Source organism: Megachile rotundata, chromosome 5 (genome assembly GCF_050947335.1).
Source record: "Megachile rotundata isolate GNS110a chromosome 5, iyMegRotu1, whole genome shotgun sequence".
NCBI lineage: Eukaryota > Metazoa > Arthropoda > Insecta > Hymenoptera > Megachilidae > Megachile > Megachile rotundata.
This window is the reverse complement of record NC_134987.1, coordinates 16,125,688-16,150,480: the sequence shown is the minus strand read 5'-3', so window position 1 is coordinate 16,150,480 and position 24,793 is coordinate 16,125,688. Positions and strand designations below refer to the sequence as shown.

General features: G+C 40.6%; 3 protein-coding genes and 1 long non-coding RNA gene across 16 annotated transcripts in view; 1 reads left to right on the top strand and 3 right to left on the bottom strand.

The window, feature by feature from the left end:
• Window positions 1-10,363, top strand: part of kug (FAT atypical cadherin kugelei) — a 420,874-nt gene extending 410,511 nt beyond the window's left edge. For 5 of the 8 annotated variants that reach the window (XM_076531851.1, XM_076531850.1, XM_076531849.1 and 2 more), the window contains 7 exons: window positions 92-1,489; window positions 1,574-1,711; window positions 1,785-4,487; window positions 4,724-5,057; window positions 5,390-5,530; window positions 5,752-5,898; window positions 6,272-10,363. In XM_076531851.1, the coding sequence (XP_076387966.1) occupies window positions 92-1,489; window positions 1,574-1,711; window positions 1,785-4,487; window positions 4,724-5,057; window positions 5,390-5,530; window positions 5,752-5,898; window positions 6,272-6,822 (5,412 nt within the window). In that variant the 3' untranslated portion in view covers window positions 6,823-10,363. The remainder of the gene's footprint in view (window positions 1-91; window positions 1,490-1,573; window positions 1,712-1,784; window positions 4,488-4,723; window positions 5,058-5,389; window positions 5,531-5,751; window positions 5,899-6,271) is intronic. The other 3 variants (XM_076531848.1, XM_076531853.1, XM_076531852.1) reach the window with 3 other exon arrangements.
• LOC143264473 (uncharacterized) lies at window positions 4,550-5,778 on the bottom strand. The gene is made up of 2 exons (XR_013038208.1): window positions 5,651-5,778; window positions 4,550-5,552 (listed from the first exon to the last, which is right to left on the bottom strand). It is a non-coding gene; the product is annotated as an uncharacterized LOC143264473 (long non-coding RNA).
• Window positions 10,364-10,476: 113 nt separating the features above from the next.
• Trap1 (TNF receptor associated protein 1) lies at window positions 10,477-13,776 on the bottom strand. The gene is made up of 13 exons (XM_012285449.2): window positions 13,618-13,776; window positions 13,352-13,447; window positions 13,194-13,276; window positions 12,885-13,112; window positions 12,655-12,821; window positions 12,477-12,586; window positions 12,333-12,406; window positions 11,915-12,261; window positions 11,690-11,837; window positions 11,498-11,625; window positions 11,238-11,422; window positions 10,872-11,170; window positions 10,477-10,739 (listed from the first exon to the last, which is right to left on the bottom strand). Exons 1-13 carry the CDS (start codon window positions 13,730-13,732, stop codon window positions 10,638-10,640), a joined length of 2,082 nt encoding a protein of 693 aa, XP_012140839.1. The 5' UTR covers window positions 13,733-13,776; the 3' UTR covers window positions 10,477-10,637.
• Window positions 13,777-14,282: 506 nt separating this feature from the next.
• The window catches only part of mam (neurogenic protein mastermind), a 220,265-nt gene continuing 209,754 nt past the window's right edge, over window positions 14,283-24,793 (bottom strand). For all 6 annotated transcript variants that reach the window (XM_076531858.1, XM_076531859.1, XM_076531857.1 and 3 more), the window contains one exon: window positions 14,283-24,609. In XM_076531858.1, the coding sequence (XP_076387973.1) occupies window positions 24,365-24,609 (245 nt within the window). In that variant the 3' untranslated portion in view covers window positions 14,283-24,364. The remainder of the gene's footprint in view (window positions 24,610-24,793) is intronic.

Below are 24,793 nucleotides of genomic sequence, written 5' to 3'. Positions count from 1 at the left end.
CGAATTATTTTACAGTCGCTAAAGTTTTAGACGTTCCAGGTTAACAACGATTCGAGAGTGCAAACGAGATTAACAGAATTTTTTGCCACAGGTGGTCGCAACGGATAACGGAAATCCGAAACACTTCGCTAGGACTTCCGTGCACGTTAAACTAAAGGATTACAACGATAATCCTCCCGCGTTCGTGGACGACCGTTACGAGGCTGCGGTGAACGAAGACGCTCTGCCGGGCACAGTGGTAGTCAAGTTGATCACCGTGGACAAGGATTCCGACGTAAACACACCGATAGAGTTCTACATAACATCCGGCGACTCGAGATCGCAGTTTCAGATTAGATCAACCGGCGAGGTGTACGTAGCGAAAGCTCTCGACCGGGAGACGGTCGATCGTTACGAGCTGGAAATAGTCGGCACCGATGGCAAATACGTCTTCAAGACGCGAGTAACGGTGCAAGTGTTGGACGTGAACGACAATCCACCGTATTGCCTGAGATATCGTTACAGGGAGATCCTGTCGGAAGGTTCGCATCCAGGCACATACGTGCTGACCGTGTTGGCGACCGACTACGACGACGAACCGAACGCCAAGCTGCGTTTCTATCTGACCGGCGATAACAACGACAAATTCTCTCTGGACAAGGAGACCGGCGTTCTGAAAACGGTCGGCCAGCTGGACCGAGAGTCTCAGGCGAAATACTCGCTCACCGCTCACGTGCAGGACAGGGACAAGCCATCCTGGGAATGCTCCTCTCAGCTAGAAATCCTGATTTCCGATCTGAACGATAACCCGCCGAAATTCACTATGCAGACGTACAGCGCCACGCTGCCGGAGGACGTTGAAGTCGGCACTTTGGTGACCAAGGTACACGCCACGGACGATGACATCGGCATTAATCGAAAGATCAGATACGAGTTCATCGATTCTGCCGACGGCCAGTTCCTCATCGCCGCGGACAGCGGCATCGTAACCCTCGGCAAGTCGTTGGACAGAGAGACCAAAGCGATGTACAACGTGACCATACAGGCGCTGGATCAAGGCACTCCTCAGCTGACCAGCGTGACTTCGCTGATCGTGAACGTGCAAGATATCAATGACAATCCGCCGGAATTCGCGTCGAAGGTTTACTTCTCCAAGGTGCCTGAGATCTACGCGGTTGGCACGGAAGTGGCCAGGGTCCTTGCTACCTCGAAAGATACCGGGGTCAATGCCGATGTCTATTACTCGATCGTGGGAGGAAACGAGCATAAGAAGTTCCAGATAGACGCGCGATCCGGCGTCATCACGATCGCGGAACAACTCGACTACGAACGTGCCCGCGACTATTTCCTGACTATTCAAGCTATCGATGGTGGTATACCACCGTTGAGCAATCATGCCACCGTCAACATCACCGTGATAGACAGCAACGACAATGCGCCCATTTTCAGCGAGGTTTCGTACAGGGCTTCCGTGAGGGAGGACGCGAAGATCGGAGAAAAGGTCACGCAGGTCAGTGAATCTTTTAAATATTTTTCATTCATAATATCTTTTTATCTTATCGTGAATTTGTAACTTTCACAATTAATGTTGCAGGTGTTCGCAAACGATCTGGACAGCGAGGAGAACGGAAATGTATCGTACTATATAGAAAGAGGTGACAGACAGAAGCAGTTTTCGATCGATCAGAAAACGGGACAAATAACCGTCGCTGCCCCGTTAGATCGAGAGGAGGTTAGTATAAATAATAAATGAAATTGCGGTGCGCTCAAACAAGATCGTAACAGAGTTTCGTCTCGTATTTCAGATTGCCAGCTACGTGTTAGAAATTCACGCTCGCGACAGTGGCGTGCCGATGCTCTCCAGTTTCGTGATGGTAAACATCGAGGTCCTCGATGCAAATGACAATCCACCGCTGTTCTCACTTTCGAATTACACCGCGGTGGTGCAAGAGGATAAGCCCCTGGGTCACACGGTGCTACAGTTCGTGGTCACCGATGCGGATATCGAGCCGAACGCCGACCCGTACACTTTCGACTTCCGGTCCGGGAACGAGGGCGACGCTTTCAGATTGGAACAGGATGGTACACTGCGAACAGCGACAAAGTTCAACAACCGAGTGAAAGACAAATACGTGTTGCATATACGCGTATTCGACAACGGAAGTCCGCCTCTCTACTCGGACGCATGGGTCGTAATCAAGGTGATCGAGGAGTCGCAGTACCCTCCGGTGATCACCCCACTGGAGGTGGTTATTAACTCCTACATGGACGAGTATCCTGGTGGTATAATCGGAAAAGTTCACGCGACGGATCAAGATCAATACGACACGTTGTTATACAGTTTGGTACCACCATCTCCGATACCGAACGACCTGTTCCAAATAGACAAAATCGACGGCACTCTCGTGGCGCTCCCGCGACTCGACGTTGGCGAGTATAGGATAAACGTCAGCGTAACCGACGGCAAATTTCATTCTTATTCTCTTATCAAGGTGAACGTAGATCTAATAACCGAGAAGATGCTGGAGAACTCCGTGATCGTCCGATTCAGAGAGGTCAGTCCAGAGGACTTCATCTTGAGCCACCGCAAAGGATTCATCAGGACCGTGCGTAACGCTATGAACTGCCGGCCGAAGGATATCGTGATCATCAGCGTTCAATCATCCACCGACGAATCGAACTTGATCAAATCTCGAGCCATTCGTCAAGCCGTGCACAACGATCTTGACCTATTGTTCGCGGTGAAAAAGAGCGGAGCTTCTCTGGCTTCGCCCACCTTCTACGCCTCGGAGAGCATACGAGAGGCTTTGAATCAAAGGATCGAGGAACTCGAAGAATCGACTAAGCTGGTTGTCGAGGAGATCGTCAGGCTCAAGTGCAATAAAGGCTACTGCGTTTACGGAGACTGTCAGGATAGGATCGTGCTCGACCTGACGCAAATAACACCCGTGGCTACCGACGTGATGAGCTTCGTATCGCCACGACACAAGCACAAGATGGAGTGCAGTTGCAAGGAGGGTTACGCCGGTAACCACTGCGAGATGGTCGTCAACGAATGTGCCAGAGACCCGTGTCCACTGTTCAAGGTGTGCGTGCCCGACTCGTCGGTTCAGGGATATTCGTGTCAGTGTCCCGAAGGGTTCGCAGGTCAAACCTGTGACATAGATATCTCTAAATGTCACGACGAGTCGTGTTACATACCTCGAAATCCGATATCCTTCAGTGGGAAGAGTTACGCTCGTTACAGGATCGATAAAGCACAGATCAGACAAACGATCGAAGATCGTCTGACCTTGTCCCTGAGAATCAGAACGGTCCAGCTGACCGGGAACCTGATGTACGCTGCGGGCAAAGTCGACTACAACATTCTGGAGGTCGTGAATGGAGTTGTTCAATACAAATTCGATCTGGGTAGCGGAGAGGGTCTGGTCCGAGTGAGCAGCATGTACGTGAGCGACGGACAGTGGCACGAGATCCAGCTAGAACGGGAGAGCAACAGCGCCAGATTGACCGTCGACGGGAAACACCTGGCTCATGGTTCAGCCCCTGGCATCAACGATATCTTAAACCTTCAGTCGGACGATCTGTACTTGGGCGCTGAAGTCAGACAACATCCCTCTATTCTCGGCTTCGAGGACGTTCAACGCGGTTTCATTGGCTGCATGGACGACGTCAGAATTGCCAGGGTGTCCGTGCCTCTGCATATGAGCGGTGCCAGCAGCGTGGCTATCCTGAAACGCTTCGCGAACGTCGAGTTCAGCTGCGACGCCGCCACGGTCCTCGTTCCTCCAGGAATCTGCGGTTCGCAGCCCTGTCAAAACGGCGGCACCTGCAAGGACTCCGGAGGCGACACTTATGAGTGTCAATGTCACAGCAGATTCGCGGGTCTCGCCTGCGAGATAGACACCGATCCCTGTGCCTCCTCGCCCTGTCTTTACGGTGGTCGCTGCAAGATAGTGCCCGAAGGAGGCGACTTCAGTTGCGAATGCGTCGGTCCTAGCCTCAGCGGGAAACGTTGCGAGTTCGGAAGGTACTGCAGTCCAAACCCGTGCATCCACGGTGGCGTTTGCGAAGAGGGCAACAACGGACCGATCTGCAAATGCCAGGGCTTTATGGGAGAACGTTGCGAGACGGATGTGAACGAGTGCGACACCAGTCCGTGTACCAATGGCGGCACCTGCGTGAACGAGATCGGCACGTACAGGTGCGTCTGCCCTCCGAATATGACTGGTTTGAACTGCGGCAACCCTGCGTACTCCACACCAATTATATCGAATCACTTCAACATCACCTGGGAGCAATTGATGTGGATCGGCGTCGCGGTGGTCTTGATAGTGATCCTCATCATCGTGTTCCACGCGTTCCGGCGCATCAAGATGAAACGCAACAGAGCTCGCGCCAACAACATCAACAACGAGACCAGGAAGCAGATAGTTCTTAATTCGGCGAGACCTCACGAGCATGAATTCAAGCGCAGCTCGAAACTGAGTAATCTGGAAGTGATACAGGTATTTGCTTAATCTCTACGAGTGTACTTTGATTTGCCAGCACTAAAGAAAGAACCGCATGCTTATCATAATTATTTTATTATACGCCAGTGGTAGACGATTTTTTAGTACACCGTTATATCGCGTGCCGTTTTTTTCCTTGGTTTGCGATCATCGGACAGTCGATATTCCTCCCTTATCCTTCGAGTGACGCGTGCGTTGAGTTTAAGGTTTTTCGTGTGATTCTTCTTTTGCAGAGAGAACCTCCCCAATGCCCCCCCAGACCCGCCTCCTACACTCCTAGCTCGAACAACGAGCCGGCACCGTACAGCAACTCGGCGGCTGTAGCACTGAATAATTTAGACACGTTGCGAAGCTACGGTAGCGCCGGTGACGAGTTGGAAAATTTCCCGCCAGATTATTTAAGAAATCTGAATCGCACCACTCCCGTACCACCTCCGTCCTTAACCCTCGCTAACCCGGTCGGCGGAAACGCTACAGGCAGCGACACGGATAGTCTCCATAAGCCGACCTGGCAAGAACAGATGCAACTAGCCTCCTTCATCACGGACACGACCAAGATAAAGAATGGTGAGTAGTATGCGTCGCTGATTCCCCGATTCACATCGTAGCTTCTTACTTTTGTTTTACGCTTACCGCATGCATCGTGGGTGGATTTAGCTTTCGTCCTTTCTTTTTACTACTTCAGTTTCCTTCGCTCCGTTTTCCTCTGTTCACCTTTGTTCTTCTTTTTCTCTTGCATTTCTCCGTCTTCTTGTCTCTTTCGAGAGAGGCGAACGTCGTTCGTCCTTGAATTATGTTCTTCCATTCTCGTCCTTCTCCTATTTTTAATACGAGTATGCTGACTTGGGCGTGTAGCGAACCGAATTAACATTGGTGTATCGTATTGTGTGCGCTAACAGACCTGAAACGAGCGAGCCCAGTGGTACCAGAGCTGACCACTGGAGGACTTCTACTAAATTCTTCTCGACGTGTGCCTCATGGAGGTGGGACCTCCGTTACCTCCATGACGTCCATCGAGGATGATCCTCGTATTGTCGGTGGTAAGTCCGAGATAGTGTATGCCTGAACGAAACGATACGTATTACAAATAAATATACATATTTTGGGACGCTTCGCTTGCCGCTATCCCCCCTATCTCTATCTATCAGTCTTTTTTTTACCCTTCACCATTTACACCGCTTCTCTCTTCAACTCCGCATCGCGACGCCAAATCGTCGCAGGTTGCGTGTCGGAGTACAGTTGTTGTCTGCAATGCTTTTAGGGTATCACTGGGACTGTTCAGACTGGGTCAGGCCAAGTCAAAACCCCTTGCCTAATATCACGGAGGTACCTGGAAGCGAAGTACCAGACTCGTCCAGTTTCCACAGCAACGAGAGTAACGAATCAAACACTCATCAGTTACCGTCAGGTGAGTACAACGACCGCATGCGAAATATACAAGACACTAAAACAAACAGAAAATATACAGACTTCTTATCGATAAGACGCTTCAACATTTTGCATGCGTTAGTAGGGAAAGGTTTTCTTAATTCAATCACTTCTGCAACTTAACATTACATAGGCAGTTTGCGTTTTATTTTAAAAATTTCTTACAAGGGAAGCGCTTCTTTATAAAATAAAAACTTCGCGTTCAAAGTTGAACTAACAATTTATAATAGCTTGGTTCTAGGCTATTATGGGTCCTAGCATCAAATTTGAATTTTCCGAGTGTATAAAACTTCTGACTGACTTAATTAAATTTATTGCGAGACTGTAAGTGACGCGGTGGTGTTTCGTTTCAGTGCACGGCTCTGTAGATCCAGCGAGGGACATCGAAACCCTGAATGAAGACCAGGAATCAGAATACGTCGGTGATTCGGAATGCGGGACCGAATTTTCTGAACAGTATCAGTGCGCTGAAACGCAGCGGCTGAACCCTCTCGACAGCGGTGGCGAGGGTGAATACAAATACAAAGGTTCCGAAAGTTACCTCCGTCATCCAAACTCATACCTGCCGCATTACAATATTCACACGGACACGGAGAACGAAACGAATCCGTTGAACGGACGTCTTAGCACTCTAGAATCCGACGAGGAGGAAGACGATGTAGTGCCTTATGGTTTCCCAAGCAGCCGACGCAATCGATGCCACAAGGGGGACGAAGCGGACGAGATCGGTTCGGTGATCACCACCCTTGAAGAGAGGAATTCTTTGTTGGGCGGTGCGACCAGCAACAGCGATTTGTCCACCAATCTGTGCGAGATAGACGATTCGGAATACGAGATCGCCGATCAGAAGAGCAACGGCCGGCTGTGGTTGTCGGGGAACGGTATCACGCAGACCTCGGTGTGACAAAGAGTGGTGCCACTACTTCAATACAGACTGAACGTGATGATGATCGTGTTTTTCTGTGCTTCTTGAGAGTGTCAGACAGTGCGAATGTTTTGTGAGTAACACAAGGAATTCACCTTTTTTGTACATACGTATATATATATTATTATCGACCGCGACAGAGAGAGAGAGAGAAGATATGAATGTGTACAGAGGCAGCTATGAAATATAAGAAAAAGATAACGCTCGAGATAGCTAAACGGTATGGGAATTTTGTGTATGAGAGCTAGCGTGCTCGACAGTGTACAAAGGAAGCCTGTGTTGCACCAAAGCGTACAATGTCGGGTAGTCTAGCCTTACTTCGGGAGAAAAACGGTGGAGGGAAACGAGGATTCGCCATCTGTCTTAATACTCGCGAGTTATCTAGCGTTTTGCTTAGGAATCGAGCTTACCACCAATTTTGTGAATTAATTCTGAAATAAGGGGGATGGTGGAATCTTTGTTTCCCTTACATCGCCGGTTTTTCTGAAGCTTACCGTACTCGGTACTGTATTGTGAGCCAACGATGCTTGGCATCGTACCTCAAAATCTCCTATGTAGGTAGAGCTTAGGTACTAACGTACTTAATTCTGCGATCCTCGAAAGAATCATATTGGACCCGACGGGTGAAAATCAACGTGCATACACATATTTGGGAGCAATTCTTACTTTCTGTTTTTATCGTACGCCATTTTTTTTCTTTTTTAATTATACAATCGTGCATTGTATTTTGTGCGAACGAGAAATTTGTTTGATAGACGTTAAATTTCGACAGTTTTTATGCTGCGTGGACCATTCAGAGTTTCGTGATTGTTTCTTGATTCAAAAACATCGTTATAATTCTACCAAAGGGGATGAGGTTTAGTTAAAAGAATAAAAGGATATATAGATATATATATGTATATGTATAAAATTAAAAAGGACTATACAAGGTGTTACAAAAAATGTGTACAGCGTGAAAATTGCAAAAGCTCATTGCCATTTTAATCTCTGACATTTTAGAAACAAAATTACAAGTCACAAAGTGGTAAAAGATTTTTTTTTTCGATAAGAAGAATTCGCAATTTTCACGTTGTAAATTCTTTTTTGAGACACCCTGTATGTATACATATATATTACAACAGTTATATGCAACTATTACAAGTAAGAAAATGATCTTGATTAAGGATAAAAATTTGTTACTCGAGAAAGGTAAATTTAATCACGACCGCGTTGTCAGACCAATGATTATTATTTATTGACTTATCGTTTAAACAGTTAAACATTATCCGCAACTATGATTCCACTGCAACAAAACAAAATGAAAAGAAAAAAAGAATGGTACGTATAGGTACATTTATGTATTTTTACTATATTTGCTAACCGACTTTATTTTGGTTACATACGAAATCAACAGACGGACTACTTAATAATAATAGATCATAAGTATCGCATAGTTTAGCGAGTAAATGAATTGACTCTAGTGAAGAAGAGGAAGAAAATGAAGAAGCGAAAAAAATAAAAGAACAGTGCTCTGCTTCTAGGGCGAATATATGTGCATGTTTGCTGGCGTTTACTGCAGCGACAAAGCACGATAGTTAAAAAAAAAAGATATGAAATATTTTTACTGTGATGATAATAATGTTTATACAATGATCAAATACTATGAACTGTACGATAATGATTGTAATATTAACTATCCAATTTTTTTTTTTTTTTTTTAAAGGAAAAAGAAATTAAGGGATGGCGGAAGATAGTATTTCCATTTCCGCGTGTATGTATGCTAAGTCAACGTTCCGTTCGTTCAAAGCTCCTTTTCTTATTTGTTCTTATCATTCTTTACTTTAAACTTCTCCTTTCATTTGGTCACCGTCATCAGTTCAACAGACATATAATTGCATACATGGTGCTACTACTATTTACATCACGCTTTAACATTTTTAATCTACTCGATAAGACTGCTCGGCAATGTGGATTGTACGCAACTCATCATCATCAATGCTCTTCATCAACTACTCATCTCACGCTATTTCTTTCGATGATAATGTCCAAGTAACTTTAAATCGTTTCTTAAACTGCCGATTAATTTTTAATGCCATACAAACGAATGCAGGAATAACCGATTAGTGGTTGCAGACTACTCGCTCAAGATCTACATTGTGTCTTCATTCTTTCAGTCAACTTCCTAGTCCACTAGTATCTGCGGTCCATATCTGTCCATTTCCTAAATTTTCAAACCACCAAATTTTTAAGTGTGTAAGTGTATAAATTCCTAAATTTCCGATATAACCATTAACCGGCTATTACTGTATCTCCCTTGATTATTAATTTGTGTAGCTACGTATAAAACACGAAAAGATCAAGGGGTTGTTATTTCTGTGCCTAATATCTTTTAAACACTGAGTACTTCCGAATGAGAGACATTTTGTTGAACGAATAATCTAGTGGCAGCTTAAATTGGGAGAGGTGTACAGGTTTTTTCTTTTATATAAACATAGAGTTTTTTTTTTGGCAAATTCACTGTTTATGTTCCTGTTCTGTAAAGGATGCTAGCCATCTTACTCTTATATTTAGTGGGATACAGACGAGTAAGCCGCACTTTTAAAGTAATAACGCGAAACAGGGTGACTTCTTTTGTGTTGACCGAGAGAAAAAGAAGAAATTATCGCCTCTTTTTTCTGTTTTAATAATGTAAGTTTCGTAAACAGCTGTGCCTCCCCTCTCTGAAATTTCAATGCGACACTCAAGCGGATACAATTGAACCTAGACAATTTATTCTATATTAGAATGAAATAAAAATATTGTACAGTTTTAACTTAAACGAATTGTATCAGGAATAACATCGATGGCAATGATAATTTCAGTTTGCGTCGAAGCACAGCGAACACTTTAATCGTTAAGATTTAATTTTAATCATTTTCTTGCGAGTCGATCACAAGAACATATATTGGTTCAAGACTGTTGGAACGATGCGAATATAACGATCCGTTTTTATAAATATTGTATTAATCAATTCGTAATCATGTCAATGTCGTCAAATGTTTGGTTGTAACGAGAACGAGCAATGTTTTTTATAAAGCTTCCGAACGATTAGCAATATTAAGTTTTGAACGATACATTCTTGTAATTAGTATTTAATGATTTAGTCTGATTAACAAACTTAACAATCGGAATTGATCGGGAGAACACGTATTTCGTTTGCGTGACTTTACTTTCTATTTTCTCTTAATTTTCTGATCTACTTATCGTCAATCTTTTTGTACTTGGTTAATAACTTACAAACTAATAAATAGTTCCACTTATTTCTTATTTTATAATAACTTGCCATAATCACGCAAAGACGAGAAGGTAGAAAAATGAAACAGGAAAAAAAGATGTGGGTACAACTTCCAAATTTGTTACAACTTTTAGCCCCGCTAATAGGATACATATCGATATCATGAACTCCTTCAAACAATGAGGAATCTTGACTTGTTATAATTAGAAGGCTATAATTAATTTGTACAAGATCAACCTATTGTAATAAAGAACACAATCTTGCCTACATCTTGTATTACTATATTGATTTAAAAGTTAACCTAATATATTTTCTCAACGTCTTCTTTCTTATAAATAAATTTCGATTATCATTAATAAAGCAATAAATGACGTACCATATAAATATAATATTGTTTATTTCGTTTCTGGTAACATCAATTCTTTTCTACAAAATAATTTTTATGAATAAAAAATGCTTTACAATTAAGAACCTATATTATTTGAAAAATATGTATGTACAGCATTGAAATGAACTTTACTGGAACGCGTTAAAATAAAAATTAATATTTTTGTAATGCTTCAGTTAATAATTCGTTCATGGTAGACACAACTACTCGTGGATTATCAATTAAACCAGCTTCAACCATGCTATTAGTGAACAACTGAAATTCAAAAACAAAATTAAATAGATATACAATCTTTCAAATTTTAGAATTTTGATTTTATAATTCGAAACTCCGTATCGAATTCAGACAGTCGTAAATTACAATCTTTTTTTTTAAATATCAACGTACCTGTTTTATGAGAAGGTCGGCTAACGTAGAGTTCGTACTTGTTAAACCACAAAGTTTTTTAATAATAGGATGATTCGGATTTATTTCAAAAGATGGTCTAAGCATGGTATATAACGCGTCATCTTTCATCTGACGGAGTTGTATACGAGTGAAATGTCTTGCGCTCGCTAAATTTTGAACCGTAATTACACACGGATGTGATTCCAGCCGATTAGTTATTTTAATGTCATGTGCTTTTCCTGATAAGACTTGTTTCATATAGGATATGAGGTTATCAATTTCACCTTGATTAATAATACCTATGAAAAGTTCAAAACAATTAATTTATACTATAAAACATATATTACGATATTTTTAAACACTTACTAGGACTGTCAGATTTACTTGAATCTGCTTCACGAATCTCTTCTTCAATAGAAATTAATTGATGAGATTTATATTGTCTCAAGTGCAAGAAAATTACATCATCATGCGGTTCGTAACAAAATAATACTTCGGTATTACGTTTTTTCAAGGATTCATAATATGGCGATTGTTCAGCCAAGGACCGGCTAAAATTATGAAATACAAATATTTTACCTGCTGTTTTTAATTCCTTATACGCAAAAAAGTGAATCGGTTTTTACCTTGGCGCTACAAGGTAATATATCTTTTTCTGATCTGAAGGCATCCGTTTAGTATAATCTTCGAGACTAATTACCTCATCCGGAGCACTAGCTGATGACTCAAAACGCAAGAGTTTCGCTATTTCTTCCTGTAATAAACAAAGCGATCACTGAAACTATGAATCATATATTATAATTATTTTAAAAAATTACCTTATCTTTTTGGTCTTCGGTACTTATGATGCCTTCTTTCAAGAAAATGCTATGATCCTTATAAAATTTATAATACTCTTCAAATTGTTTCTGAGATTTTTCGTGCAAGAATTTTAAGACACGCGTTGTCAAAACACTTCTTAATTTTCTGAAATTTTTAAACATTAAAGTTATAGCAATTATTGAAAAGGTATATTAAACCGTAAGTTATATTCCATTTCTTACCCAATCAAAGTGCTGTTCTGTAATAATTCTCGACTCAAGTTAAGAGGAATGTCTTCGGAGTCCACAACGCCTTTAATGAAACGCATCCATTTCGGTAAAATATTTTCTGCCTTGTTCTTGATTAAAATTTTACGGCTGTATAAAGCAATGCCGCTTGTATCGTTTTTGACGAAATCGTATAGTGGGGGTTTTTCTTCCGGAATATATAATAATGCTCTAATATTAAGTGGAGCATCGGTCGTATAATGCAGTACGAATCGCGGGCTATCTAAACAGTTTGCGATAAACCTATAGAATTCTTGATGTTGCATCTGCGTAATATCTTTCGGATCGAGCGTCCATAATGGCTAAAAATGGTAAGTTACGTTAATATTTACATATATTGATAGAAACAACAATGTAAGTATAAAAATTTTACCTGTATGGTATTAACTCTTTTACCATTTAAATATATAGGGCTACCAATAAAGTTGCTGTACTTGGTGATAAGACCTTTAGACATACAACATTATCAGAAATGAATAATTTAGTTAATTTAATTAACAACCACAGATGTACTTACGATCAACCGTGGTATCATCGCTAAATTCTCGGCAGTCAACTTTCAAATGTATAACAATTTTTGTGCCTGGTTGAACTCCCTCAGCTTTTGAGATTTTAAAAGTGCTTGAACTGAATGGAAAAAGGTGTTTGATGTACTGAAGAATAAAATTAATATTTGCAAGATATAAATTAGTTACCCATCAGACATCCAGCAGAGACCTTCAGCATCTTCTGCATATGATTTAGTAAATACTTCTACTTTATCAGCAACCATAAAAGTGCTGTAGAAACCAACACCAAATTGTCCAATAATTTGAGATGCATCACCAGCATCTTGCTTCTCTTTCAATTTTTCTAAGAATGCCTGTGTTCAAAACATTATATATTAAATTGGAACAGAGTACAATAGAATTTCTATTTCACTTACCCTAGATCCTGATCGAGCTATTGTTCCCAAGTTGGATACCAATTCTTCTCTAGTCATACCAATCCCTGTATCCTGAATTGTAAGAATTCTGTTTTGTTTATCAGTACCAATGTGAATTTCCAAGCTTCTATCACCGAGAACTTCTGCTGCCTGGTTATCTGTTAACCTCATATACCGTAGTTTTTCCAGAGCATCACTTGCATTGGAGATCAATTCACGAAGAAATACCTTACAATCAGAAATGTTATATTACTGAAAATACATAAGAAATATTACCAGAAAGAACATAAGACTGCTGAATAATGATACCTCTTTCTCTGAATACAGGGACTTTGCAACAATTTGCAATAGCATTTGTGTTTCTGATTGAAATTCATGTTTATCACCTTCGCCTAAAAAGGAAGGACAATATTATACAAAGTATATATTTATAAAAATATACATATAAATAAATCTGTCAAAAATACCTGTAACTTTCTCTGTATCTTTTATGATATTGTGGTTTTCTGTTGTCTGTGTTGCTGCTTGGGATGATAAGCATCGCACTGATCTCCCTGTTATAGCTATATAATAATTAACTATTAGGATTATTCAAACATAAGAGCAGATACTAAGAAATATGAGCATCAATAGAAAATAGTAACAAGAGACACGCTTAAATTTAACCTCAAACTTAGCTCAGTTAAGGAAAATGAAAGAAAGTACAATTAATACAACATGCAAATATACAAACCAGGAAATTGGAAACATTGTTTCTCCAAAATCTTCCTCTCCAAGTGCCGACTCAACGGCCTTGAAAGAGTTTTTCCGAATTTAATTGCGAGTCTCAGTCTTAATGCGGTGGCCATGCTTTCGAAACTACCAGAAGTGCGATTGCACCATCTGTTAGTAAAACAGTTGCAACACGTTCTTTATTTTTGTGTAATGTGATTATGAATTGTATTATATTAAATTTTAAATTGTAACTTCTGTATCTCCTCTTTAATACATCTATTTATAGCAATTTGTATCGTGAAATTTAAAATATTGGTGGGGCACAAAATTATAAATTTATTTTAATCGCTGTTGAATCTGTACTTTATACAAATCGTCTGTACTCAATAAAATTAATTATTTAAAATGAAGCGATTTTTATTGACTCTTTTGCTATTTGCCATTATATGGAAGTAGTGATTCTATTTTTAATACAATGTATGGCCATATAATTAGATGGTGATATAACATGTGGTATGTGTAGTAATATAATATATATAAAGTGCCTATGGAATTTTAATTAGGAGCGCAAATTTTAGGAGGAAATTTTCGACGGAAGGAAGGGTTGTATTCTATACCACATTTATTGATCAAGGAAACTGATGGAGTAATAGATTAGATCAAGTTGAAAGGAATGAAACAAAGTTATGGCATATAAATTTGTTTATTATTATTATCTGTATAATATATTTGAAACAATATCATTCTACAACATTGCATAAAAATATACAAAGACATGACAAAATGTCTTGACTCTCGTTTGATAAAACATGTTTATGAATAATTTGATCAGCGTTGCACCGCTATCAGTTCTAACTGAATTCATTCATTTAATAGGTCACTTTCAAATTACATCGATTTAAACCGACATTTACTTTTATTTTCTCTCTATCTTCATTTTTCTTTTTTTTTCTTCTTTTTCAATGTCTCCGCACGAAGGATTCATCGATGAATCCTGGACAAAATGAAATAGTTATTTGCGTTTTATTTGTTATAGAGTACCCGTTCGCACACATCGACTTTCATTGTACAATAAAAATTTCAATTTTTCATGTTCTGATAAACATGCTTACCGACATTTATTTAAAAAAAAGAACTGTCCGATTCGCGAAATCGATATTCGTGCGAACAGGACTTATAGCGATACGAACGACTATCCTGTTTGTGTTCTTTCTCGTGCGATTATAGAACAAGGAATACGGAAAAAGAAAAAGGAACGTTCATTTTTTAAATAATACGTTTTAACGCATCCTCGAAGTCAGAAAAGGTTTAGAAATGAAAAACAATAGAAAAGAATCGAAAAGACGCGCTTTGTCGTATCAAGATGCGCGGTACAGTTAACGGAACTCACGATAACCGGAAACGAGGCGTAACCGTGGACGAAGAATTCACTTCGAGTGTGTCATAAACATGTTTAGAGAGTACATAGGCCAGAAATAAAAAGTAAAAAGGAACGAAGAAAATTAAAAAGTAGATGAATAAGAAAAAACGACGAAGTATAGAATTCGTTTATGAACGTGTCAACGGAAACGGTGCTCATCTTTCATTCTTTTAACCGTTTCTGGTCTGTTTTGAGAAAAATCGAAATCGGCCCAGATTTAGCAACACTCTCATCCGAACGCATTTACTATCTTCCTTTTGAGATCATTGGCCGAAGGATAACAATGACAATTATAATATTAATAATGACAATAATAATAAGTAATAATTAAATGTAATAATAATATGACAATAATAATAATATAATAATTATTATAATAATATAATAATAGTTACTTAAAAATAAAATAATAATAATAGTTAATAATAATAGTAATAAAAATAATTATCCGTAAACTATCCTTTACCAAGGGGAGATATTACCCATTAGCTTATGTACATAATCTGTGTGTATGATTTTTCTCGTTTCTCTTCCTCCGTTCTCCGCGTTTAAATTACGAATTATTACACTAATTTACTATCGAATCTTCTTCGATCAGCAAACATAAATAATTATAACGCATCACTGTTCTCTTACTTTTCTTTCTTTCTTTCTTTCCATCCTTTCACGTTTTGTTCGTTTATTTACAAGCATTATTTCCCTCGCTACTCGATGATGCAACCATCGCGCGTCTGTCTCTCCCTCTCTCTTCTCTTCTATTTCTTTATTTTCATCGTTTCTTTTACTATTACATTATTGCAGACGAGGCAGCAGTGTAAAGTTCGCGGCACGGATCATCGACAATCGAATTCGCATTGGGATCCTCGGGATTATGCGTTCGGTGTTCGAATTTCGCGGGATGATCATGCGCCCCCTAAATCGTTACGCTCTAAAAACTCATCTCGTTGGGCAGCTTTTTCTCTATCGTTTTCATCGTTACAGCATTAACAATAATATATATGTATATCACAATCGTTTTGAGAACAATAGCGTGAAGAGAGTATTGATTTTGGCGTTGATGGATCAGCGGCAGAAGCACGCGTCATCCCTTACGAGTTACACCCTCTTCCGTTTCTTCCCTTCTCAGTCGCAAGTAGGACCACAACATTTAGAAATCCACAAACTTTTACATTTAAAAGCCAAGAGATTTCGAAAATTTTCAAAGAAATTCACTTCCCAACCTCCGAATGTAAAAGTTTGAAAATATTCAAGTTTAATCATTCCCCGAGTCGAAGATAGGTTTATCTCCGTACTTAAACGAAACCTACATTGCACCCGACCTTAACATAAATTTCACCCCTTAACTGATAACCTGCTTACGACTACCCTTATTCTCAGTTCGCAACGAACGTGTTAACTAAAATCGTTCCACGATTTATTACATTTTTTAAAGATTGTCACCAATGCACACCCGTTACGTACTGTGACGGGCCATACCCTATGACCCGTTCGATTTCTCGCCAAGAAGAGAGAGAAACGGCTTTCCTTTGCATTCTTCGTCCCCTCTTGCGTTCGCCGATTATCCGTCAGCCACAAAAATTACAGTCACGTGCTTCGCTCGCTTTCTCTTTGTCTCTATCTAACCACCTTTCTGCCGCCCTTTCAACTACACTGCGCTATTTACAATGACGAAGGGAAAAAGAAACCTATCGGCCGCGACTCCGAGCGGTCGTCGTTGTCGTCGTGGTCGATCGACCGAGAATTTATACCTCGTTCAACGAAAGCTTGTCGCTCGTTGTAAATACTGATCCCACGTGTGCTGTTTCGTACGGACGAGATTTATCGTCCTACGAAATCGATCAATTATGCATGGTCGTTTTTGAGGAAAAGAAACGACGATCGAGAGAACGCGATAGAATTTATCGATCTAATTATTATGGTTTGCTTTTAATATATTCTTCGAAGGAAGGTTTCATAATTGAAAGATAAAACCGATTTGCTACAAACTGTATTGGCGTAAATGGATGGGGTCCACTGTGGATTCGATTCCTCCAAAACTTTCTCGTGTCATAAATTAGTGGTAAGCACAGAACTAGCTCGATAGACTTCCCTAGGGATAGGTGTGATATAGGGAACCTTTCCCAACGTGGGAGATTGCGAATTTGAAAACTTAGAAGTTTGTAATTTAAGAAATTTCAAGAATTCTGAAAATTTAGAAAATCTGCAAATTGTTAAATTTTTAATAGTCACTCGACTCCCGTCATCTCACTTCCCTAGAAAAGTCTGTGATGCTCCATAATTTCTTAGGTCCTCATTTTTACGCCAATTTAGCCAAAATTAGTCAAAATATAAATTTGATCAGAATTTGAGGAAATACAAGAATCCGACCTTCGAAGGTGATTCGCGACGTTACAGCGAGGTCGATATTTTTTATCGATTCGATATTCGACGACCTCGACGATGTTTTCGTATTCTTGTATAGAGAGGATAAGTAGAAAATCATCTAGTCGACGCTCTACGCAAGGCAAGCGAGTATAAAACAAATTGGATACAAGAACCACAGTTTTTTTAGTTTCCACGCAGCAAATTTTTCATTTTTATTCTCCGTCGATTAAGAACTTAGTAGAAGAGATCTCTGGTTGACCTTTGCGAAGGATATTACTATTCCAGACAAACAAGCGTTTAATCAAAATATCTCTTTTCGACATAAAAAATCTGTAAGCACGTTTTGCGTGATAATCCACTAGATATTTCCGGAAATTTGTTTTGTTCGATCGATCTTTTTATTCGAATCAAATAATATTTACGACAAGATGAAAAAAATGAACCGACGCACAATTGTCACGTGTCTCGTATCGCAAAGGTCAGCTAATTGGTAGTTTCATAACGGATTTTCATTCGCACAATCGTGTGTACATCGGAGCATTGTCGCGTGGCGAGTCGATGTCGGCCAGTGGATCGTCTGCGTTTGCGCGCTCGATCGATCAAATTCTACCTCGAAACCTGCCGATCCTACAGAATTCTACTTCCCTACTTCTTTACAGAAGGATCACCTGACAACGAAAGCACGCGCTTGCACGAACGCTAAATGATCGATATTCGCGGAAGGAGTCTCCATCGAAACTTGTCCATCCATAGGATAGTTCTTCGAACTTTCAGTATTATACTTAAATTACATTATTACAAATTTACGTCGAAATGAATGATCTTTCGAAAATTATAAATTAGGAAAATCATGAAGGACTCGATGAGGTTCGATACTTTGTGATGCACAAAGGATTCTTTCAAAGTACGATGTGTTAATATGAAGTCATATAGATGAAGTGATTTATTGAAAACCTTGAATTAATGAATTCAGTAGGAGATACCGAAATGTACAGAAGACCAGCATAAAAATTTCGAAAGGTAAATTTGTCAAACTATATTGGAAATATTTTGAAAGTACTCCCGCTGGTAAAATAATCCTTCAAGATGAACGTTTCTGACCGAATGAAGAAATGCATCGTGCAGAATCAGTGAAGATAACATTGATTCGAAACGGTGGCGTCAAAATTCGTCCCGCAATCCGCACGATTGCAACGAAATCGGAGTCCCGTCACGATCGTAATTTCACGAGGAGCCAGGCCGGCGAATTGACATTTTCGGGCTGGGTTCTCTCGTACACCTTCTCGCTTTTTCCTTCTCTCCTCGTAATCCTTATCCCTCATCGCTGCTCCTACTCTCGCTCCTATTTTCAGTCTGCTCTCTCCCTAACCGTGATATTGATCCTCCTCCCGTGTCCCCGGCGTCGCGTCCCGACGACGCGTTAGGCTGCCTCGTTCGACCTAGTGTTGGCCGAGCGTCGTCGCCACGGACGCGGAGACGTCGCGAAACACCTAACCCAGGAAACAATGTATTCTCGCGTGTCCGACCTCTGACCCGTAGGTGTCACGAAGCCCGATGGCTCATGCATCGTGTCCAGGTTAACAGAAACGTTCGACAACCAGCGGGAGATTAGTCCGGAGCGCGGGAAATCCGCTTAGCAACAACAGCCCCGAAGGAATCGATAATGAAGCAACTTTCTTCGGAATTATCGTTCTTCGAGACGTGCTTTGCTCGCGTTCGTCATCCCGGTGTTTGGAGATCGATGTTGCTGAATTTTTCAGCGACTGGCTACGAACTTCGGATATCGTGCACTTCCGGGGAGGACGCTGACGCGTGGAGCCTTTCAGAGCGCGGAATCTGATGAAACAAAAATTGATTTTGAACTCGGCGTCTTTGGCGAATTATTGCTATGAACATGGTTTTCCTAGAGAACACGAAGAATTTGGAAATCTGGACTTCTGAAGATTTGGAGATGCAAAAAATTTACGAAGTCGAGACATTTAGAGCTGCGGTGAATTTGTGTCCGGAAAATATTTGCATATTTGAAAAATTAAAACTGCGGATTTTTAAATTTAAGAAATTTAGAGATGTTTGGTTTTTAAAAATTTACGAATTGCAAACCTGCCAAATTTTTAAATTTGAAAATCCACTTTGGATTATTTGACATACTTGAGCTTCCGAAATCAAAGAACTCTTTTTTTCCTACATTTATCCTTAACCAAAGAAAGCCTATATTCGAGTGTAATGGAATTCTTGAAAATATTTGGACTGAGCTATGACGCACCAGATGCGTCTTCGAGTGAATTTCTCCCATCTCTTCTTTTCCACATCGATCGAAAAGAACGAGTCAGTGAAAATGAAAGCAATGCGAACTTCGGATGACATCCAGAAGCTAAGTAAAGAAACGATTGTAGGAACTCAACGCTTTTTATTGATAACAGTTCGAGATTCAACATGAACTTTTATTCTATGCGAAATGCCCGTGTATCGTATATAAAGTTATATAAATATTATAAATAATTAGGTGTATTTGTCCGGCTCGAGACTCCTCGATAAACCGACACGCGCACGAAACGGAGCCCATCTTTGTCCTCTTCGGCTGGAAACCGGTAACGTCTAATCATTGGCGTAACTAGGACCTTGTCCGAAATAAATTGCTACGTGCTCTGAAAATTTCAAAATTTCCATCGTCCTAAATTTCTAAATATTTGCTGAGTTCGGAAATTGAAATTTCTGAAGTCATACGAGGAGTGAAAATTTATAAATTTGGAAGTAAATTATAATTTTCGTAAATTTGAGAATATTGTGATGTTACATAGTCACACGATAAATCGCCACGCGTTATGTCCCAACAGTACCTTCATCTAGTTACGCCAACGGGCCTAATCAATGGTGCAACAGAAAAGCAAAACTCGATCATCGCCAGTCTCTCTCTTTCTCTCTCTCACTCTCTCTCTGTTCTATTTCTCGTTCGAAACGTGGAAGAATGGCGTGCTTCGCGAGGACACCTTCTACGCGAAAATTATCGGTTCTAAAGTTCGGTGATCGGTCGCGAACGATTCGAGGCACTGTTAATTTATTTACCCCCGCGCGTTTTCTCTCGTGACGTGTATATTATAAAAGGAAGAACGATCCACCGCGACAATCGACATCAGCGCACGTTTCTTGCTCTCTCTTATTTTTTGGTTGGTCCCTAATGCTCTCTTTTCCCTACAAAAACGAATTGTTCTTGCCTTCTTTGTTTCTCGTTTATCTCTCGATTCTCAATCGTTCGTCCATTTACACGATTCAACCCTTTCGTTCTCTCATTCATTCGTTCTTCGTTCATTCACGAATCGTATGTATCATTATTATATCTATACATATTATATAATAGAACACGGGGGGAAGGAGGATGAGGGGGGAGAGAGAGAACAGAACAACACGTGGCGATTTTCTCTTTCTCTCGCGTCGTGCTTGATTCTCTCGATTTACATCGTTCATCGACGTGGACACGATTACAGCATCCGCCTCCTTCTTTTATCGTTTACTCTTTTTTTTTTTTGGAGATTTTCTCGAGTTTTTCTTGCTTTAGATTATGTTTCGTGGCCCCAATATTTTACAAGACAATAATGAACGCTCCTACGTCCGATTCGAGGGAATTTTCCTTTATAATTATTGAAACGAACGAACAAACAAACAAACAAACAAACAAACAAACAGAAATAGAAAAAAAAAACAAAAGAACGATTCGTATTTTCGCTAATATCCGCGCGTACACGCGCGAGTGCGCGAATATAAAATACAATAATAGTTGTAGAGTGACGAGCGAAACTCCGCATCGGAAGTATTCGTGCACACTTTTCGGCGAACGGTCGAGGATATATTATATATTTATATATATTTATTTTTTCTTTTACTCCTTCCCTTCTTTACTCTCGTCATTTTCACCCATATCGTTCGGTGTTCGTGTAACTTTATGGATCCTTGTTTTCCTTGTTTTCCCTCTATCGACCCCTTCTTTCTTTTCAGATACTTTTGATTAGACGAACCGTGGATTGCTACTCCTTTTTTTAGCTATGGAATGTATCACTATTTGGAAGATTAGTCGCAGACCCGTTTCACGGTAACGATGAACTGCGATTGCTCGTTAACCTCTATAAAAATCTACTTATTAACATATTGTACCATCGATGAGATCTTCAGACTCTGAGTGCTGATCACACGATACAATTATTGTATACAAAATGGTTGCAATGGAAACGCTTTCTTTTGGAAAAATTCTACCATCTAGGGAAACTATCACGTACATTGTCAAATCTTCAAATTTAGAAATTTGCTACATTAGAAAATTTGAATCTACCTTTGTAAATTTCTAAATTTCACAATGTAATCTTGAAGATCCAAAACTTTGAGAAGTCACAGGACCTCAAGTTAATTTTGATATTTAGAAATTTCTGAATAATCCAAAAGTTTCTAACTTGTAACTACCTAATCAAGACATCAAACTGTATTAATAACCAAAGAAAGTACATTCTCAGATATTCAGTTGTTGCATAATCAACGTCATCATCAGCACCGAAGTTCCTGAACTTCACCGTCGTACAATACGTTAATATTTCAAGAAAGAAATTTTGAACGGAACCTTCAACGAATTCGCATCAAACGATTACTTACCGCGTCTATATATATGTTCGAACGTGCATAATTGAACGTTTGGCAGAAAGAGAACGCTGTTCATCGTAGCGAAAACGGAGTTCGCACCTCACCGTGATTATTTCTCGTGTGCAACCTGTCGATTCGGCGACACAGCACATCCTGCGGGACTAAAACTCAATAAATACACTCGTTCGAGGTAAATGTGCTTTATCGCCGTGCAAAAACATTCGCTTCACCCGTCATCATTCTCTCTGCACGCGTTTTTTTTTTCATCACACACTCTCGCCCATCTTTCGCTCCTTTCCATTCGTTCAACTCGATTACTATTATTTATTCTATATATATATGTATATATATATAGATCTGTATATATATAATATTTACCTATATCATTAGAGTTCTTAATTATAATCAGCTAAACTTTGCGAGCTTACGATCCTGTGTGTATCTGTGTTGTATACTTTTTATGTACAGTCAAGATTTCAATTCATCCTGTAGCAACACTAACGCCGCGTTCTTAGGAAGCTTCTCATCGTCATTCTCTCCCTCTCTTTCTCTCCTCGTCAACAAACACAACGCGAATCCGTACACTGAGCGGGCATGGTAGGCTATCCTAGGGAAAATGGCGACGTTAGGGAAAAATACCTCGTTAAATTTCTAACTGATGAAAGCTCACATTTACTCATTTAAATTTAATGAAAATCAGAATCAAGTAAACTTAAAAATTCTAAAATGTCGAAACTATGAAATTTTACAATGTAAAGACTTCAGACTTTGAAAATTTATACACATAATTTTTTAAAAGTTTACAGAAATAAAAATCTAAATAAATGATTAAGTCTCTCATTGAAGATTGAAGATGGTGTGAGGTTTTTGTCCCTAAGTTGCCCTCATCCAAAGGAAGCCCAAGTTGCACCGGAGTGTACACGTGACCGATCGTTCGAATCGAACGATTTCTGATTCAAGTTTCGATCGTCAATGGTCACGCGAATTCATCGAGAATCGAATATATATTTATATGTATTTATATCTCGTAATTGACTTTCTGTTAATTGTAAATACGCCGTCGCGGCACTGTTAAATACGCTACGATCTTAGCGGTTATGTCGTAACGTCAGCCGTGAACGAAACCTCGAGCGACGTACGGTGATACACGACTTACTTTCTCCGGATCAGTTCATAATTTCCGAGCAGTATTTCTTTCAAATTTTCTATCAATACGTTCTGCGCGAATTTTAAGCCGAACGCATTGTTACAGAATCGAAAGAAACAGAGTTAACTTCAAACTTACTGATTCAAGGAGAAAGTAAGTCTCATGCATCACTGTGGATCCTCGAGGGCACCAGCGAAAGACCGCCACGTTTTCCTCTCGAACACCCCGGATCGTGAAAAATCAAGAGAAGCCGCGTGATCTGGAGTGCGCGTCGAGGTCACCGTCCGGGCGTCGTCGACGCGTGCACTCGATAGAAATCGATCGATTCCGATCGCTAAAAAAATGGATAAACTTTTACGAATTCGTGGCTACGCTTGTACAAAACGAATTTCCCGCTTGCCTCTTGATTTTCCACACTTGTCCACTCTCCCCTCCTTTCATTCTATCCCGTTCGCTCTCGTCTTTGCTGTTCCGATCGTTACCATAAAGAAATTCAATTTTCCTAAAACGTGATTGCCTAGAAGAATGCGATCGTCAGCCAAGATAGCTGCCGAAAATGCTCTACGACCGGGTCTCTGTGCACCGCAGGTCGAACCTGGACCTCAGGTTGCTCGACTCCAGAATTGTCCTCCCTCTGATCCGGAGATCGGGACACTCGAGGAGGTACTTCCGTTTCTCGTGTTTATTCCTACTACTGTACATGGTGCACGGTTGAGGCCGGTTCGACTGGATCGAACACCCTGACGTTTGCGCGAGGATGGATCAATCGATCAACGCGGAGGACCTTTCCGGGGTCACCGTGATCGTCACTGCTCCACGGAGGTGGCCGCTTCTTCCATCCTCGTATCACTTCTCAAACGTGATTCATTCGCGGTCTGCTCATCCATTTTCTGTATCCATCTTTACGATGAACACGACCCGAGCGAATTGCATCTAACCTTGCTTCATTTATATTCGTCTAACCGCTCCAGCCTCCGTTCCGAGCGACGATTACGCTCCACTTTGGTTCATTGATTGCGCGATATCGTCAAGCGAATCGTCGAAGCACGACGCGACTCAGAAAGTGGATTTACTAGCGGCGGTGAAACCGTCGCAGAAATCGTAACGCGTGCTTCGACAGGGTGATCGATGTGGCGCGTTCGCGTCGCGATCGAGTTTGCAACCGACCCCGACAACGTTCGATTTCCCGAATAGACCGCGATACGCGTGGTCTTACAGAATATCGAGGTTGAAGCCCGCCGTTGAGTCGAGGGAATTCAGCAGCTCCTGAGCGCTGAAGTTCGACGTGTCTCCGGTCGGAAGATTCTCCAGAAATTCGAGGCTAAAGTCCGCAGCGGCTACGGACGGATCCGTGGTGGTTGCCGGTGGTTGCGAGTGTTGCTGTTGTTGTTGTTGCGGCAGGCTGCGCACTCCTGGACTGCCGGCGCCGTACTGCTGGTGCGGGTGCAGAGGGGAACCTGGAAACAACGCATCACACGAGATCGATAATAACATGTGCTTTTTATTCGAAAAAATTTAGAGCATTTCAGAAAATATTGTCATATTCGATATTGTAATTTTCTTGCAAAAGTAGCTTCTTTGAAACTGAACACTTCATATACTTGAAGATTAAAAAATTTTGAATTTATAAATTTTTGAGAA

What these genes read in the sequence shown, in the direction of transcription:
- Trap1 (XM_012285449.2), bottom strand. Translation starts at nt 13,732, where the DNA reads ATGGCCACCGCATTAAGACTGAGACTCGCAATTAAATTCGGAAAAACT. An exon ending in ACAATGTTTCCAATTTCCTG is followed by an intron (nt 13,448 to 13,617) that starts GTTTGTATATTT and finishes ATTATTATATAG; the next exon opens with CTATAACAGGGAGATCAGTG. An exon ending in CCCTGTATTCAGAGAAAGAG is followed by an intron (nt 13,113 to 13,193) that starts GTATCATTATTC and finishes TCTGATTGTAAG; the next exon opens with GTATTTCTTCGTGAATTGAT.